The following is a 20,180-nucleotide window of genomic DNA, read 5'->3' as shown; positions in this document are numbered from 1 at the left end:
TCGTATATTTATTGTTATAGATTAATTTAAATTTAAACTTTTGACTTTGAATTGAATTAGGGTTCAGAAGCAGTCAAATGTACAAATCCAGAAAGATGAAAAAAGGACTTTTTTTTAATGGAAATGGCACACAGTAAAATAGGAATTGAATACATTTTTCATAAAACTATTTAAATAATAATAAAATAAAATCCTGGCTCCTGAATGGTGCAGTAGATAAGTGCCTGGCCAATCATCGGGAGCTCTTGTATGCGGAAGAGGGCAGATAGCCCTGGTTTGATGCAAAAATTCTATTGTTGACACCCTAAAGAGGACTGCTCCTGGGTAGTGTTCATGGGTAGAGTAATGAAATGTGGATCAGATACAGGTACTAACCCCAGTACACGTTATTCTAAATTCACTGTACTCTACATTTTGGAAAAGTTCTAACTTCATGGCAATGTTTACAGAGTATTACCAAGCGCACGTTAAAATTTTTAGTAGCAGCAACTAGGCTACAAGTGAACTGAAACTGAACTGGTGGGACTAGCCACGGTCCTCCAGCTTCTCTGAGGCCTGAACTCTGCATGCACCCAGGCTTAGCTCTGTGCCAGCCTTATCTTCACTTTGGACAGAAAGCTGCTTCTGCTGGAGGGAGAGTGTGGTGAATCAAAATGCTCTATGAGCTGCACTATGCCTTTGGGAAAACCACTATTTCAATAGTTTGACTCTCGCAGACTCTGAAGACTCACGAGTGCAACTTACAGAGAGTCATTCTGCTCCACTTGTTCAGGAAACAAGCTGCGCTCAACTCTTCTTGTGACAGTAGCAGCCAGAACTGAATGTGTATACGTATAATTTGCCTAGCAAAAAAAAAACAAAAAAAAAAAAAAAAAAACAAACAAAAAAAAAAAAACATGGAGTCATTCATAGTTTTTCATATCATTCATAGATCTAACCTATGAATTAGTAAACCATGGTTATATGAGTAGAGGAGCATTGTGTTAATTAATAACTAGTGTCTACACCAGAAGTTTCTTTTTATTGCACTTTTTCAGACAACTTGAAATAAAAACATAATTTGTCACTTAAGATAAAATAATAGTTTTTTTTTTTCTGTAAATCGGTCTTTTAAAATTCAGTGGCTTTTGTCCACTTTTATTCCTCAATATGTCACCTTGCACATGTGGTTAGGGATAAATTATATTAACTAATATTAATAATATGTAAAAATACAGCTTATTACCAAATAACCACAGGGTACAAAATCTCCTGAAGACTTTCCTGTGATTTAAAACGTAGTTACAGCTTTACCTGTTACTCTAATAAAGCATCGACACTGGAGACTCCTCCCAAAAATTATAAATGAAACATCACCTCACAGAAAACTTCACCATATGAACACTTACACATTATTTAATCCATTTATGTGCAGTGTCCACCATACAAGTCCCTGTGAATAAGTTGTTACTATAGAAACAATAATGAGTGCAGCATTAAGCAAGTGCATTAATATAAATCTTGCATATCCATATCCAATCAGAATCGAGCACTGAACAGTGCTGTGGTATAAATAATATTAAGTAATAATGTCCCTTTTATATATTATTCCATACCCAAATATCCTGCCACTTTTATTGTGATATGATTTCCATTATTTTTTTTTCTTCTTGTTGCTCACAGTTTCAAAAACAACTAGTTAGCTAGCTTTTGTTTGCTGTTCACCCAACCATTATGTTTGTTTTAAAATAATATCACACCAATATTGTCTAATTTTTTGCTCAACCCAAAGAAGAAAATAGCCGAAGACATATTTAGCTAACTCTGTTTAGCATCTCGTCGTATTTTGATGCACCGCTCTTCCATCTTCCCTCTCTTCCATTGCCTGTCATGAGAGAGGTGATGCATATGGTTGTGACGGCTGGCCTGCCATGTAGGGCTTCTCATTATTCATCCCTTAACGAGCCTTCACTCGGGTTCTAACGAGCTGTAATTGCCTCGGTGCCGCCACTGGAATCGATGCATCAGTTGAAGCTGCGCCCATTGAGTGGCCAGCCATTTACATGGACACGTTTACAGTCCCAAAGAGCCACTCGTTCTCACTTTCTGATCCTGCTCTCTCTCTCTCTCTCTCTCTCTCTCTCTTTCCCTCTCTCTCTCTGTCTCTCTCTCTCACTCTCACTCACTCACCCACCCACACACACACACCCACACACATACACAAACTCAAATGCTTTTTAGAATCCCTCTTAGGGTTTTTTTGGTTTAATTTTTGGAGTGTTTACAGTCAGAGGTGTTCACAGTTTGTTTTAGCACCTGTTAGTGCTGTGGGTTTCCTCACAGGAACAAGCTTGTTTACTGTAAGTAGCTCGCTACTATAAGAATATGTCTGTGTAAGACACTCTGGAGGGAAATGTCACGCTATGAATGACATTTGTTTGCAGTGCTTGCTCGTTTGCACTTATGGCAAACATACGCTTGAGAGAATCCGGATGTTTGCTTCGGGATACCAGACGATACCATGTGAGAGGAATATCTTCATCGATTCTTTACATTCTCTTGATGCCATTTCTCTTTCTCTTCCTTGTAAGTTTTCTGGTAGGGATGATTGGAAATGTTTTTTTTATTAAAATCACAATCTTGATTCATTTCTTAATACAACTGGATCAAAGAACAGTATTAACACACTTACGAACAGAATTTGCACTTAGACAGCCTTTGCATGAAACAGAGCATCATATTAATCCTTATTTGCTGTGATCAGTTACCAAAGACGTTCTACCATGTGACCTCACACATGCCACTTAAAGCTCATTGTGAATCTACAGAAGGAATAGGTGAGAAACAATGTCAGAAACCTAAGCCATGAATGAATTTTAAAAACGAATCATATGCTCACGTGTAGTAAAATGGTATAAACAAATATGTCCAATCTGAAACAAATATTTAATAGTATGTAGTGATAAGTTTCCTGCTACTAAACAATTCATAACTAAATAAATAAAATGGATGAATGAATGAATGAATGTCACTCATGAACCATTAGCCCTGTCTGGAAGGGATTAAATGTACATGGGGTCTTGGGGTAATTTCCTATTTTACAGGTGCTTTTCTGTCATTTTATTTCCATCTGGATCAGCCACGTTGATGTTTCTCTAAGGCCTGCTCTGCGAAAATTACAGGCCGAATTACCTACTGTTTTTCACCAAACTCAGCAGTCACCTGATCATTTAATCCTGTCCAGATACACGTCTGTGATTTTCTTCGCAGCTGTCACCACACGTTGGAAAAAAAGATGTGTGACTGCTGCTACTTGTGGTATTTAATCACATAGCATGCGTATCAGTGACCCTCTCCCTGATATTAAACACTTCCTGAGTCACGAAAGAAAAATGGATGCTTCTCGTATACCTTGTGATTATTGTTTTATTGTGTTCTCAAATTGTTGCTGGAACCTTGGTTCTTCCAGACCTGAAATAAGAGCCAGCGTTTCTTCTCTGCTCCTGCGCCTCTTATACCGCTTGGACACCATGTTGTGAATGGAACATAATCACATGACCATGTGACGCAAATATTCGGGTTCATAGAAAATACAACCTGCTAGAAACTCATTCCTCTTGTGGTCACTTTATTTTTGTCCAGATGTGAGAGTTTTATCACTGAGAAGACGTGTAAAACGTATTACACGAGTGGTTTATGAGGTGCTACAGGCAGAAAAACAGAAAGACTGCCATGAAAAATTTTGTTAGTTACAAATTTGCTGTGGGAAAATCGTGAGTGAGAATCTTGATCTCAAGACAAAAAATCGTGAATAACATTTCATCAAGGATTGTGCAGCGTAATTTTTCGGTGTCTCTCATTCTTTCTGTGAATCAATACACAACAATTTTTTAAAAAAAGCAGAGACATCTCACTTCTAGTTCGTTCCAAACACACACGCAAACACACACGCCGTTGCTCATACAAAGTTGGAAAACTTGACAGCATGGGTTGCCAGTTTTTTTATGTGTCTGTTGGAGAATGCTTGAGGTAGTGTGTGTGTGTGTGTGTGTGTGTGTGTGTGTGTGTGTGTGTGTGTGTGAGTGGGAGGCACATTGGCACCACAGAAGTTGGCACCAGCTCTGGCTGGCCGCTGGGAGAACCGGACAATGTATCTGTCTCAGCTGGAGGATCGAGATAAAGCAGCAAACAGGCACACACTCTCTCTCTTTCTCTCTCTCTCTCTCTCTCTCTCTCTCTCTCTCTCTCTCTCTCACACACACACACATTGTTTCTTTACATATTCTGGGAAGATTTGTTCTATCTGCATCTAGATTACACTACACTAAATTACACTTATCCACTCACACACACAGCTTGTGAATTCCTCTTGCAGCTGTTGGGTTTTTACTCACACTTTCATAAATGCCTGTGTGTGTGTGTGTGTGTGTGTGTGTGTGTGTGTCCACAGCCTTACCAGTTCCAAAGCAAGTTTCCCACACACACCCATGCTTACACACAGTCTGGTGGTTAGCATCAGAGAGTTTACCTCGTTTCTCTCTGCCTTGCTGAGTACAGATCCATGTTTTCTGAGAAGCACACACACACACACACACACACACACCACAGTGAGTTCAGTGAATCTAAAAATAGTGTAGAGAGAGACAGCATTCGCATAAGTAAGGCGAGGAAGACCGTGTACAGTGTTGAGGAAGTTGCAACTGTAGCTTGTAGTATAGCTAGCTACTTTGTCAAAAAGGTAGCTTGTCTATAGCTTATCTATTTTAAGTTATGGGTAGCTTGTAGCTTGACTAGTTACAATTGCAAAGTAGCTTCAAGCTAAACATGTCTTAAAATAGCTGAGCTACAGCCAAAATACCATTTTGAGACAGTAGATGGCTACACTACAAGCTGCTAAGAACAAATCTCGAAGCTGGAGCAGCTCTGGTCAGCCACAGGAGAACTGGACACTGCATCTTTCGGCTGGAGGAAAGAGATAAAGCAGACAAGTCTAAGCCAGAAAGACACACACACACACACACACACACACACACACACACACACACACACACATGCACAGACGCTCATGTTGGCAAACTGACAGAGGCACACACGAGACAGAACGATACACAAACACACACTACCATCCGGATGCCAGTTAATTCACATGAGATTTGGTCTGGGTTGGAAAGATTTTTTGCCAAACTAAAGTTTAATATTTAGTAAATTAGCAGCCTTTTACACACACACACACACACACACACACACACACACACACACTGGTCCTGACTACATGCAGATTTCAGTTATTTGGGTGGCTGATTTTCAGCAGAGATGTGAGAGATGTGTGTGTACAGTATGTTAGTGCTCTGTTTCTGTTTCCAGAATGATCTGATGAAATCATCAACCCACACACACACACAATCAAAGCATACAGTTCAATTAAATTTTATTTGTGTAGCACTTTTAACTTTTGCTATTGTCAGAAAGTATCTTTAAGTAAATCCAGATGCAGATTTAGGTCCCTAAAGGGCAAGCAAGAGGCGACAGTGGCGAGGAAAAAACTCCCTGAGAAGACATGAGGTAGGACCTTTGAGAAGAACCAGACTCAGTAGTCCTCTTCTGAGTGACACCAGACAGTTGTATTATAAACCATTACAGTATACAGGTGTAGAAGAATAAAAGCAAACAGTGTGTTGAAAGGATAAGAATAAGAGTTCTAGGATGAGCACAGGATATTCTTAATGATTACAGCAGCAGTTCTTAGGTACAAATCTACAGAGTCAATATGAGGTCCTGAATCCACCGAAACAAGTGTGAGACTTGGGTGTAAACCTCTCGGAAGTGCAAATCTTATCGGTATCCAGAATTTGAGTCCCAAATGCAGAAATTGTAAGCAAAAGCAGAGCATCAGGATGAATCAGTCAGGTCCGGAGAGTGAAAGAAGGCAACAGGAGTACACAGCTCAACAGAGAGAAAACAGATTTATTAGGAATGCTCTTATCACACAGTGGTTTAAAATCACCTTGTGATCCAAGGAGTCCAAGGACAACTGGCATTGTCAACTAATAGCCATTTATTCAGCTCCCTCCTGAGTGTAATGCTATTTAATGGAATAATGCAACCGAAAATGAAATCTACATAATTGTGTCTTTGCCTCAAAAATAGCCTCTTAGCAAAGAGAGAGATAGATAGAGAGAGACAGAGAGAGAAAGAGAGGGAGAGAGGGAGAGAAGGCCAGGTTAGCAAGCGTTTGTCCATTCCCATCAATTGCCGCATCTGTCCATTAATACCGATGTCACTTTGACGGACTTGCCTCATTCTGCTGCCAGACACTATCCTGAGGGACAGGAGAGAGGAAAAAGCAAGCACACACAGTACACACATCGGCTTTTCTCCACACACACACACATACACACACACACACACGCACACTTGTGTTCTGTGAAGCGAATCGGCGCTGTGTGAAGCTATGGGTCAGAGAGCTGACACACAGAGAGGGAAGCACAATAGTGGATCAGCTCTGCCTCTTACAGATAACACACACACACATACACACACACACAGAAGCCTGGGCAAGCTTTGATGCTCACAAATGACCACTGGCAGCGGGTCTGGTAATGAAGAGGATTTTAGTACAGAGTGGAATAGATGCCATTTATAGTGCAGTCCATAAGTAATTGGACAGTGACATATTGTTGTTGATTTGACTCTACTCTCATACATTGCTTTTGACAAAAAAAAGTTAAAACGTCAACATTCTGCCTTAATTTGACAGTGTGTACGTCCATATTGGATGCGGCATGTTGGAATGAGAATACTGTTCATCCATAGTTCTGGAGTTGGGCAACTGGCTGCTGCTGTTTCTTGTAACTGTGTAGTTTTGCTTCATTAGTTTTGAGAGGTGAAGTTTTCTGAAGGTCTGGTTAGTTCTTATTATTACTTCTCTTCATATGAGGCCTATTGGAGGCCTATTTCAGTAACCATTGTATCCTGGGCAGCGGCATGGTGGAGCCAGCATTTCAGTGATGCTGTTGTACTTGATACACTTGTACCAGCACCACACACACTGTCACAGGCAGTGTCACTCAAAAATCAACAGATCCACAGAATGATGGGTAACTTTCTTTTTTTAAAAATTAAAAATCGATCTTAACAAATTTGAATAAAAACACGAAACACATAAAACCTAAAAAAAAAAACATATCGCAGATCACATTTAATTGCTGTACAATTGTTGTAGAAAGAAAGATGGCATGTGGGTTCTTTATTTTTATACATCATCAATGCTTTTAGGAATCACTGTGTGGAAGAGCTCACAACTGCAGGCACTCTGCACTCACTGCGTCGATCAAAGTCAGGAGGTAGTCAAAAGTGCGCATCTCAGCTGTTACATCCAACCAGCAACACTACTTTGATTTGATGCACACAAGCGCACTGAACACTGTGTGATAATTTCATGAGCATAAACACCCATTTCTTGCAGTGGTTTAATACATATAATGCGCATGCATTTTAAAATATTATAAACATACATGTTAGGATTGCATAAAGTTTGTTAATAAACACTTACACTTCTGCACTCTGTGGCAGTCAGAACTTTCACAAAGTTAAAAAAGGATTTTAACCAGCAAAATAACTGAGAAAATAAAGCATGAGTATTGTATTTTGTGTTTCCAGATCATAACTGTGCCATGCAAAAATATGCTTTTATCTATTTATTTTTATTTTAATTAGCCGCTCTGTGCACTGCCAGTGTCTGACATAAAGGCCGGTTCAATTAGCATGACAGCATGGTGGATGTGGTGCTCCTGTGGTCTGGTGTAAAATGGGCTTAAAAGGAGCTCCTAAATGAATGAATCTACAATTTTACAATAATTAGCGGTTGGTAAAAGTCTCCTGCGACCCCATCCATGTCAACCCCAAGGTTAAGAACCTCTTCCCTGTATGTTGGGCTAAATATAGGAATAAGAAATTCAGACAGGAAGCAGGCAGGTACATCATCTTATTCATGTCAAACCTTTAGCATCATTTTGCTGTCAGCAGGTATCACAAAATCTTTTGGTCACGCTTGAGCACGACAATGAGATAATAATTGTATAAATCCTCAGCACAGCTATGGTTGACGTATAAAGCTCCAGAAATAGCTTTGACTGATTTAAAAAGCCTTTTTTAGACTTTTTTTGGGGGGGAAAAACAGGGGATTGTCTTCTTTATTATTTTCCAGCGGTGTAAACGTAATCATGTTTAATCCGGTCTTGGCCGTGTGCAGATCCCTCTATAAAGGAGGAATGGAGTGAACCCGGCCAAGCGCTTAATATCAGCAAATCCTCTCCAGGCCGTCAGGGGCAGGTGGTGAGCGCTCGACTGCAAGAGATGATACGTTTGAGTTCCTTCACTCTGAAGAAAGAGATTTGAAGAGAGAAAGGATTTGGTGGAGGATTTAGAGGTGGAAAAGGTGAAAAGGGGTGGAGTCAAGCACTTTCCAGACCATGTAGTGAGCTTGGGTAATTGGTTTAACTCCCTAATGTCTTTTTAATACCTAAGGCCATGCTTTTTTCTATTTTTTTTTTTCCAGATATCATTTGGCATCTCATTGGAGCCAGTATATAGTGATTTAGGTGTGTATTTACAGAAGATTTTGGGTGACATAGACTTCCATTACTTGTTAGTTTGAGTATTTAACACCTACTTTCTTTTTATTACAGAAAGGAATTATTGTTTCTATATGTTAAAAGTATGTTTAAAAATAGGATTCTACATCTTAATGATGCCATTTGAATTAAGTATATAAAGATCTGGGCAGTAAGGAATTTACAGTAAGGAAATTGGGTGAAATAGACTTCCATTGCTTGTAGTTACATTAGAATCGTAGCTCCAGTGCAAGACTAAAAAAGCAAACATCCAACACCAGACATGGCAGATTGTCTGCATTTAGAGTTAATGGATAATATGGTACATGCTTTTCCACTGAACTATTCCTTTAAACACTTTTATTACACCTTCTGTATTACTTTTATGTAAAATTTAAATAAGAACATAAACTGTAATTCAGTTGTGTACACACACAAACATACATGTGTTATGTTTTGAGGTTCAGAGTTAAGGTCAGGGTTAGAATTAAATACAGGCTGGGATCCAAGCTGAACGGTAGACCACCCATTCATCGCTATTCTCCTCACGTCTAGAGAGGAAAGGGTGGATCTGGTGTTTGTGTATTTGTGTGTGTGTGTGTGTGAAAGACATGTGATATGTGACCCCTGCTCAGCTCCAGACGTGAGAGGTTAAAGGCCACATGCTCTTGGTGGAGGGGTGACAGGTTGCAGTTCTGCTGTACCCCCGTAATTTCAGGAACGTGCCATGCCAGACATGCACGCCTGCTTCTCCAGAAACGCCAGAGCGAGTCTGAACTTGTGTATGCAGAGAAAGACAGATTGTGAAAATGGAAGGGAATTTGGTTGTGCGTGACAGGATGCAGGGCTGCGTGTTTGAGTTATGTTCTCAGTGACACACACCGTTCCGGTATTATGTTTCTGATGTGAAGTCGCTTAGTGGGGGTTCAATCCTACTTTATTAAAGTTTCCCTGAACATGTCATTCTGAACCATTAAACTAAGTTATGCAGCATAATGTTTGTTTTTGTGAATCCCAAGAAACTACTAAAATGGCCTAAAACATTTTTCTTGTCTTTTAAAGAGTCAAAATTCATGAATATACATGAATATGTAACTTGAAAACATCCTGCCATCCCATCCCTGCTAGCTAACTAACAAGTAAACCACTAGTAAACTAGCTCGCATTTGTTAGGGGTAGATGAGAGGAATTATAGTATCTTAATTTGTCAGATTTTTAGTAATTTATTTAACAATACTTTAACAAACTGTCTGAATATAACATAACATTTTTGGTCATCGCTAACCTTAGCTAATGTAGCTAGCCATTTGCGTAACTGCTAGCAACATAGCTCGCTCTTGCTACAGGTAGAAATGAGGAGGGTTTTATTATTTCAAACTCAATTTACATTATCATTTTTTTTAGAAGTAGCCAACTCTGACAAAATATCACATAACACCTAAGATTTTGTTCAGCACTTAAGCTGAACAGGGCTGGGATGGCAGGTGTTATGTAACTTTGTTCAGCTTAGCTTAGCTAGCCAGCAAATTAATCACTTGTAAACTAGCTTACATTTATCACAGGTAGACATGATTGAGATTTTAATGTATGTGTTACAGTTTGGTTCATCATATCTCTCGCAAATTTAATTAACTATAAGCCACAAAAATAACAAATATATAATATACACTTTATATACTTTATAAATATAAATATATACTTTAGTAAACTAGAAAACTAGCTCATATCTGTCACACATAGATTTTGCTATTGGAGACTCAATTTGTCATATTTTCATCATTTTATTTAACAGTAGTCAAAGTATTTAGCTAAGTCGGCTAGCTGACTGGTTAACTGCTAACAGACTAATTTGCATTTGCCACAAGAATACATGATTAGCGATTTATTAACAGTAGCCAATCCTGTCAAAATATGGCATTAAAAACATTCATTTGTTCATGCCTAACATAAGCTAAGTTAGCTAGCTAGGTTATCAAACTAATTGTATGGTAAAAAGTTTATTTATCGCATATGATGGTCTCTGTAACAGTGAAATGGGAAATTGTTAACAGATTTGATTGGAATATTAATTTCTTTTAACACAGTCAGCCTTCCAAGAGGAATTAGCCATTTACACGCCATAGCTCCTAGCTCCTGTTAAAGCTAGTGCACTTATTACACTAGCCTTCTTAGAGAGTCAGCTCCTGTTGTGATTTATTCTTCTCTTTCTTGTTCTTTCATCTCTCCATCTATCTCACTTTCTGGATTAGAGTGTAGGGGGTTTCAGTGTTGTAGCTTCATGTGTATATTGGCATTATACAGATGTTTTAAATCTCTTCTCTTTCTCACACACACACACACACACACACACACACACACACACACTCAACGTTAGCAGCTCAAACAAGATGCTTATCCCACCATGATCTTATATCGTGTGAACTGTTAAAGGGAAGCTCTAAAGGCGAGAGGCACTGCCAGACGTTAGCTTATTTAAAGATCTCTCATCTCCTCCTCCCTCACCTCCTTCGCCTGCTAGCTCCATTACTCTCTGCACTTTTCTCATTTTTCCGCAAGAGCTCCCCTGGGCTGAGAGGCAATTATGCAGTTGTATGGTGTTATATTTCATTTCTGAAGCGCTTCGCTGCATTACGGCATGCTGCGAGGGCCGGCCCGCTAACAGCTCCATGTTCCGGCAGAGGAACACTGAAAGCATGCTAACAGCTTCATAGTTAGAGAGGGAGGACAAGTTTGGGTGCATCAAAGTGACACTACAGAGATTCACTAATCCATCTGTTATTGCCTACACAGCACTCTGAACTGGTTTTGGAGGACCGCTCTTCACTAGCTTCTCGTAAACTGTGTAATCCCTTGTTTTCCATTCTGTTGTATTTGTATTCTCCTTTGGCTTAGAGAGAATGCATTGAGAACTCTTCTGATATGGAAATAGATCATTTCTGGCATACATTAAAAAGTGTGCTTCATTAATGATCACTTCCATACAGACATCAACCTCATGATGGAAAAAAATTGTAAAATCTTGTCAACCCAGGAATCGTAATTCATTCATAGTTGTTTTTAACTTTTTGTGCTTTTCCATCAAAAATCATAATGCTAGATTTACAGACAAGTATTTAACTTTCTGCATTCAGTTAAGCCCCATTCTCTCTCTCTCTCTTTCTCTCTCTCTGAATATATATATATATATATATATATATATATATGTGTGTGTGTGTGTGTGTGTGTGTGTGTGTGTGTGTGTGTGTGTGTGTGTGTATGTATGTATGTATGTATGTATAGAGAGAGAGAGAGAGAGAGAGAGAGGTTAATTATATTTTCTGTGAAAATTCCAAAAGACTCCATCTGTGTAATGTCTTGTCAATAAAAGAGATAAACAATATGATATGTACATGAATATTGGTCTGAGTCCTTCCTCAAAGGTCACGTGATCAGATATGCACATTCTCTCACTGACACCAAGGTTGTGTGGGCAATAAGACACTTAGCAAGCCAATACAATATAATGGCACTAGCATTAATAATTAAATAATACCTTCTTGTTAATTTGAATTGTTATGTTGTTACACACTAAAACAAGACAGCAGATTTAAAATGGCTTAGTAAATACCAAAAATTAATTGTTTTCAGGAAAGCACAGGGTCGAAGCAAAGTCGACCCTTGTGCTTTCACATGATGAACACATGATATCATTACTGCTGACCATCACACCCATATGATTTTTGAACATCCCGTCCCAGATTTAGTCTCCCTTTGCTGTCAACCTCCACTCTTCAGGAAAGGCTTTCCACTAGATTTTGGATTTGTCCATTCTGCCACAGGACCATTAGCGAGGTCAGGCACTGATGTCAGGCGAGGATCCCTTGGGGTGCAGTCTGTGTTCAGCTTCATCCCAAAGGTCTTCAGTGGGGTTGAGGTCTGGGCTTTGTGCAAGCCACTCAAGTTCTTCCATTCCAACTTGGGCAAACCATGTCTTCATGGTCCTTGCTTTGTGAACAGGGGCATTGTCAATGTTGAACAGGTTTGGGCCCCTTAGTTCTAGTGAAGAGAAATTTGTAACGCTGCAGCATACAAAGACATCTTATAAAATTGTGTGCCTCCACCTTTATTGGAAACAGTTTGGGGAAGAACCACAAATGGTCGTGATGGTCAGACGTCCACAAACTTTTGGCCATATAGTGTGCTGTATATGACGTTATATTTTTCTTCTTTGTTTGTGCTTTTTCCTTTTCCTGAGACGTCTCTAAGGATAGTGGACAATGGTACATTGAGGATATTGTCTTGCTACATGAACTTCATTACTCATAGCTGAATGCAAGCAGTGACTGCCCACTGGGGCACATGAAGGCGACAGTACCAGGATATAAGATTTATTTCCACTATAATGTTACACAACTTTTTGCACATGTTTAAAATGTCAGCAAAAGCACTTTATTATTTATGGAAGATCTTTCCTTTCCCACTTCACTTTATCTTCTTGTCCATATCCCAGTGTTGCTGTGTTAGCATCGCATGAGTAACTTTTTGGTGGCATTTTGGATTTCTGGCATTCAGGTCGTCATATGTGCAAATTGAAAGTGCAGATTCTAAAGGTGGATGGAAATCACACTACAGATGGCTGCAGGACTGAAGCACCCTATGGTGCATTTCACACAGATATTGTGGACGTGTATCTCAGTGTAAGGGTCCGTAGGAGGTGTAGCATAGCAATGGATTATGTTAAATAGCCATTTTAATTAGATAACATTTCATCTGATAAACACACTGAGCGGCATTGTTTTAGATCTATCACCCACATTTTGAGCACTGATGGTGATGAAGTTAGTACATATAATTGGTCTGTCTTCAGATATTGCGGTGTTTTTGTTGTCAGTGAGTCTGCACAAGACAGCTGGAGGATCCAGCTGGAACGCCATGTCTCCCAACACAGCAGGCTTCACTATTAAACACAATTAACTCACTAAGAGCTTGTTTTAGGTTAAATTTACTGATGTATATAAAGTAGATCAGCCCTAGAGTTGATAAAAAAGCAGATACTTTTTTGCAGCTGGTGTCTACGTACAGCAAACATTTGAGAAGATGCATCAATCTAGGATGGAATCAGGTTTCTTTCCCAACATAATGGCTTTTTTCAGCTGAAAGTTTTCATGAGCTCCCCCTTGCATTAAAATTCAACCTTGTTTATTAATACTCAAGATGGTAATATTACATTCATGTTACATGGATTAGATCCTTTTATACAGAATATCTGACATTTGAGGCTTCCTAGCAATTAAGGATTTTAGCACAAGGCACAACAGTTGCTAAGATTTAAGCTCACACCCCTTCAGTCACAAGGGCAAAACTTTAATCATCAAGTTACCACTTAACCGATATTATAGTGCAGTCTATTACTCTCAGCCTCAGATGCTCTACCCACGGACCATCTGATGTATATTGTACACTTGGCTGGCCACAACTGCTGGAGTCTTGGCTATCCTCACTTGCTTGGACATGTATTTATCAGTTTAATGGGGAAGCAAACTTTTGAACATACTGACAACAGTGAGGCTTTTGGAGCAAAAAAAAAAGTTTGCAAGGTTCACAGCATGCCATCTTTGGCATTACCAGTTGTCTTGCAAGCCAGTCCTCTAGCTATCACTAGACAGAATTGTATTTTGTCACTAAACATGGCCAATAAGTAGGCCAAAAACTGACTACTTTTGTAGAAAGTAGGCATTTGACCAGAAAAAACAAGCAAGGGTACATCATTTATTTGTAACTAAGTGCTTCAAATCTCTGGAATAACTTTTAAAGACAATATGCTAAGAGCATCTGTCAATCTTTTGATTGTATCTTGGTCCAAAAAGCTTATTAATATTTATAAATATGGTTTTCTCATAAGAAGGCTGTGCACAAGTATGTGTAAGGATATGTAAGTTTATCAGAAGCGAAGAGTGTGGGGGATCTGAGGATGAGACTACCACCACCATGTTTCAGCCCAGCCATAGTAAACTGTTCAACTTCCAAGTTGCTGCCTGGAAGTCTGTTTGGTCATACCACCATTTAGGCAAAAACAGCAGTTTGGTCATTCACAATTTCAGTCACAATGGTCTGTCTTGTAAAAGTAGGTGGTGCTTGTCCACACTGAGTAAAATTGTAATTGTAAAAGTCTGGCCTTCCAAAAGAGTAGCAATAATCAACAGTACTCTGTCTTTCTCTTTACACAGAGATCCGAGGGAGTCGTGGTGTAAAGGACGGCCCAGCTCGGCAGCTTCCCTTGTACGACACCCCATACGAGCCTGCGGAGAATGGTGGGGATTCGGACCCTCTATGTTCACGCGAGAGCAGACTGCCTCAGGATGATGAGAGGCCGCCGGAGGAGTACGATCAGCCCTGGGAGTGGAAGAAAGAACGCATCTCGAAGGCCTTCGCAGGTATGACCCAAAGCCTATGTTTTAAGCAGCGGGTCCTGTGTTGTTTCTGCAGCCAGTGCTTGGTGTTTGGTGCTTGGTTCTGCTCTCAGGCATTCTGTGCTGGTGTGTGTGTGCTCTAGTTAGCGCTAAATGTATTGCCAGATGGTGTTTTACTGATAGTGATGGTATACTCATGCTTAAGGAGTGGGGAACCTCTTTCCTTGAGGGCTGATGATCCTAAAGCCATTGATGTATTTTAACATTTAATGGAATGGTTTTAATAGAGAGTGAACGGTTTTCGGTTGAGGTAGCAGACAATTTAAAGGTAATTCCATGACAAATCTTAGAGTGAAGCCCTCTGGCAATGGGATTCTCCATCTCTGCTCTGTGGCGATGGCAAGTGGCTTAGTAGGTTTTCTTAAAAGCAAATCTTTGGTTTTTATCTCAATCTTTAACTCTGAACACTTCTTTTCCAGTGCTTATTCTTCTGGGTGGCTTTCCCACTGGATACTCTGTTCATGTTAGTGTGTTTTGTCTTCCTTTGGGAGGTGTCAAGCAAAGGAAGCACGTTTCCATCTTTCACTCTTACAGGTACTCCTGGTGGAATGTATGTGTTTCTGTTTCAATGAATGACAGAAATTTATGGCTAACTCAGCCATAACTAAACAGGGCTGTTCAAGGACAAGAGGAATTTACGTTAACCATTTAACAAGAGAATTATAATTACATAAACATAACCCATTTATAGTTTTTGAAAGGTATTTTCCTTTCTTTTTTCTTTCCCTTCTTGTTTTCTGGAACAGCTCTGCTTTGTTATGACTGCATTAGCAGCAAAGGAGAAGGCAGAGGATCGGCTCGGAGAAGAGTCAACACCTCCAAATCCCTCACAGGTACCCATGGAGAAGGGTTGCTATTTTTCTTACACTAATGTCTCTCTTTCTTTTTTTTCCATAGTTTTTTAATTTAAGTGTGTGTCTGCTTGGGCGACCACAATGGTCTCAGAGGTAACACTAGCTCAGCAATTAAGGTTTTGTGCTAGTGACCGGTGAATTCAAATCCCAGCACTACCAGAGAACCATTTTTGTGTACTTAAGCAGCACAATTAACGGAATTGGATTCACTTTGGATTTAAAAAAAAAAAATGTTTGCCGAAAGTAAAAAGCTTCTTTTCATAAAGTACCTAGCAAATGTCTTACATTCACACAATGTCAACAGGAAAAAAAACACCCAGATGTCTTCATTTCTCCCATAATTGTCACTTCCTTTTCACATTTCAGACAGAGTTAGTGCTATTTGCAGATTAGCATGCAAATTAGCCCAGCTCCTCGGCACACTTTGATAATTAATTTCCTTTCATCAGGATTACGAATTAATTCTTTCTTTTGAAGAGGAGACAAGAATTTGCCATCCCTCTGGAGCATGATATTTTCCACTTGCCTTTGTCCTCTTTTCTTTTTATGTTCCATTTCCGTCGCTCTAACATAGCTGGGTTTGACAGAGGAGAAGCCTGTCAGGAAGCAGAGATATTGTGTCTCTCTCAGAAGCGTAAAACCTCCCTTTGAACCTGTTTGCTCTCAGACGGCATCTTCAAAGGGGTTCAAGCCAAATTCTCAGGAACGACAGCAATATACTGAAATCTAAAGACGTGCCATTCTGTAATCAGGCGCCAGCGTCAAGACACGATCCTTCGCCCAGAAAGGGTCAAGAGGTCAGCCAAAGATCAAGTCACGACACCATTTAGAGCCCATGAAACTCTGATTTCCATAGCTTGGGTTATGCTTAAATTAAAGGATTTGTTATCAGCAGACTGTCAGGAATGAAAGCCTTTCCGTTTCTATTTTCATGTAAAAATATGCAGCTGATTCCCCATGTTTCTGTATTCTTTATATTACAATGTGCCTTATTTCCATCCCTTCAATCCATTTTGGATTGAAATGTCAAGTCACAAAATATGTGAAAATAATATAGATGGATGCACGTGCACTTGAAATAAAGATGGTTGGAAAGGAGCCAAAGAACTTTAAGATGGAAAAAAAAAAAAGTTGTGTATGCTTATCAGAGCCAAGTGTTAAAGTAATTACTGAGCAGTGCGTTATTAAAAACGTGTCCCGTTTAACTTCATTAATCTTCATTGAGACCAATGGTGGAGAACTAATTGGTAACTCTTGGTTTTCTGCCCGAGTATTGTTGTGTTGTACTGTGTTGAGTGTCGATGCACAAAATTCAGGTCTCATATTTCATACTCAATGCTTTCTCTACCTGCTGAATCCTCAGTGGGATGCATATTTGTGCTCGTGTTGAGTCTCTGTGGGATTGTGTACACTTAATAACTTATCCTGGATACCTCTTAGTGCACTACTACACACAGCCTTCCCCCCACACACACACTTACCCTTCAATCATGTACACACAGCAGGTGATTTATAAGATTAGTGCTGGTGGGAAGATTTATAAGACTATTCATGTGTCTGTGTGTGCATATGTGCACAGGCTCGATATTAGCATGCGCACTTCACCTGATAAACTTTGCTTGGAAAATTAAGGGACTGCTTAACTTAATCTTTTACTCCAGAAATGCCGAATGCATTAGCTGGTGTGATGGTCTAGCATTTGGCTAAAGGCTTTAATCCCCAGTGTAAAAAGGTGCATCAGTGCCTGAGTGCAAAAAAAAAAAAAAAAAAAAAAAGCCAAGTTTCCTCTTAAGTATAAAACTTTAAGATATTATTTTTGCCTAAGCCAAAAGAGTGACTAAAGGATGTTGCATAGAATCCATCAACCATTTCTTCTTGGGAAATGTTAAGGGATTAACTATAGTATAGATATTTGTTGGTATTACAATTCCATGGTAACCATGGCATCCTTCTTCCATTCGCAGAAACCATTTCTAGCTAATATACTACTGAAATTAGCAGCAAATTAATATTAATCAGGTCTGTAATTCTGTAACTCATTAAAAATCTATCCAGAGGTGCCAATGTTTATGGTGTAGCTGTAGCATTTACCAAACAACTGATCACAAGCGATTAAATTGTGTAGTGTGAAAGGGCCAGCATGGCAGTTTTTGTAAGTCTTTACTTAACACCCATCAGAACTAATCGATTATGTGAAAGATACACTTCAATAGTATGTTAAAGCGTTGTGTGCTTTGACAGTATCGTGATCAGTTAATCTTTGTGCTCGCAGATATCAATGGGAGAAATTGAAATTGGTTTACTGTATAGTTTTTCTATTTCCCTTTTTCTCTATACATTCTATGATTTTCTTGTTAGCACCTCTGTGCCTGTGCTGGAAGGCTGGAGGGGATAAGATTATAGAATTTCTTCTCAAAATGGTGGCCCAAACCTGGCACTCAGGGAGTTTCTCCTTCTCTTGGCCTTGCTGTTATTTGGTGATAACCTTGCTAATAGCCTTCTGTCATCTCTCACAGGATGGTGTTGATCCCTCTAGCCTTAGACTACAGTGACTAGTGACACCTTATCTTCCCATACACACTTTGACTGCTCTAATGCTGCCCCCTCCCTCCATGTGAACATCACCAAAACCAAGAAATGCACAAACATACACACAAATGTATAGATATAGCCAACATGGTTGTCTTTATTGATGTCCTTTTCTGAGAGAATGCAGCATAAAAATATCAGAATGTCAAATGTTGAAAGATTTATCTATGATAATGAAGCATTATAACACACTCCACATCCAGGTGGTTTAACCAAGCATGGATTAGTTTTACATGTGGAGGTCTGATAATGTAATTTGGTGTTCATAAGGCAATATGATGACTACTTAAGCCTTTCATGAACTGATACAACAGACATAAGCTGCCATAAAGATGTCAGGTTGACATAACAACTGTTATGTTGTTGACATAAGGTTGTGTTATGACACTTTATAATGAATTACATTCCAATGTCATCAACTTTGTATCTCACTGGACATAATAGTGGCATGACTTGACCAACATCAATCCTTACTTTATTTTAGAGTAAAAAAAAATGTATAATATATACATACTGTAACTCTGTCATAATGGTGATATGAAAATGTTTTCATTTAAAAAAATTCTTATAAGTAGAATTATGAGTGGCGCTTAAGCTCAACTGCTGAGCAATGTCACATCACTATGTGACTGATATACCAGAAATTCAACAAGCTACAAGTCAGTTGACATAAGGTTGTGTTATAACATCTTTGACTGCTAGTGCCTACACAAATACAGCGATATAAATGTTTATGTAGGTTTATGTAGTTGTCATGTAGAGCCTATGTAGGTGCCCTACAAACAGTTCCCATAGTTAAAGTGTTAGTGTAATTTGTAAGCAATATGACTGTTTGATTTACGAATGATAAAGTATGTGTAATATTCCCAATTGATCACACATGGCCATGGTTCTAACAAAATGCAAGAAGTAATCTGATATAAAATAACTTTTTAGACTTGTAAAAATTACAGACATTCCCAGTTTGTACTGGATTCTTATCACTGGTCTTGACTGTATAGTGCAGGAGTATTCAGCTACAATTTCTATATAAATTCCATAAAATTTTACCATAGTCCAGATTATCAACTAACATGACAGAATTTTAATAACAGTTACATTAGTTTATAGCAAAATATAAGACAATTCAAAATCATTTTGTTTTGTAGTGGTGTTTCACCTTACCACTTTTAACAAGCGCCATGGACTCAAGGAATAAGATATGTTGTGAATTTGATGTGCGGGAATAAATACACACTTCTTTTTCCATTGATTTCATCATAGGCTTTAATAAAAAAAAAAAAAATCAGACAAGAGAGGGTAAATGAAATGAAAAATCTATGAAAGTATGTGAAATCTTTCATCTTTCTGAGGTAATGTCTCTAGCCCTGTAGCTAGTCTTTGGTACGATGATCTTCCTTCAGCTAAATAATTTGCATAAATGTATGTGATTGGCTGAAATAAGCTACAACCAAGTTTTGAGAACTAGACTTTTAGGCAATTTTTTTAAAAACGTTTTTTTCGTCTGCTGAAATACTTTGTCCAGTCTGCCAGTTTACAATCACTGGTATAGTATCTTGGCATGTACAACTAATCCAGCTCAAATTGGCTTAATTCCTCCACATTAGCACCTCTATCAAAGTTGGAACTGTCATAAAGTCTTTTCTATCTCTAACATGTCTGTCTATTGCTTTTACATTTTTTCTCATCCTACACAG

General features: G+C 38.9%; 1 protein-coding gene across 4 annotated transcripts in view; it reads left to right on the top strand.

The window, feature by feature from the left end:
• Positions 1-20,180, top strand: part of zgc:158464 (uncharacterized protein LOC791139 homolog) — a 145,714-nt gene that overhangs the window by 89,314 nt on the left and 36,220 nt on the right. For 3 of the 4 annotated variants that reach the window (XM_026913597.3, XM_026913596.3, XM_026913601.3), the window contains exon 3: positions 14,798-15,004. In XM_026913597.3, coding sequence (XP_026769398.3) covers positions 14,798-15,004 — 207 coding nt within the window. Of the gene's footprint in view, positions 1-14,797; positions 15,005-15,786; positions 15,874-20,180 lie in introns of all 4 variants that reach the window. The other variant, XM_026913600.3, reaches the window with a different exon arrangement.

The sequence above is a fragment of the Pangasianodon hypophthalmus genome, chromosome 6 (assembly GCF_027358585.1).
Source record: "Pangasianodon hypophthalmus isolate fPanHyp1 chromosome 6, fPanHyp1.pri, whole genome shotgun sequence".
Classification (NCBI taxonomy): domain Eukaryota; kingdom Metazoa; phylum Chordata; class Actinopteri; order Siluriformes; family Pangasiidae; genus Pangasianodon; species Pangasianodon hypophthalmus.
The sequence above is the reverse complement of the archived record's forward strand: the minus strand, read 5'-3'. Positions and strand labels throughout refer to the sequence as shown.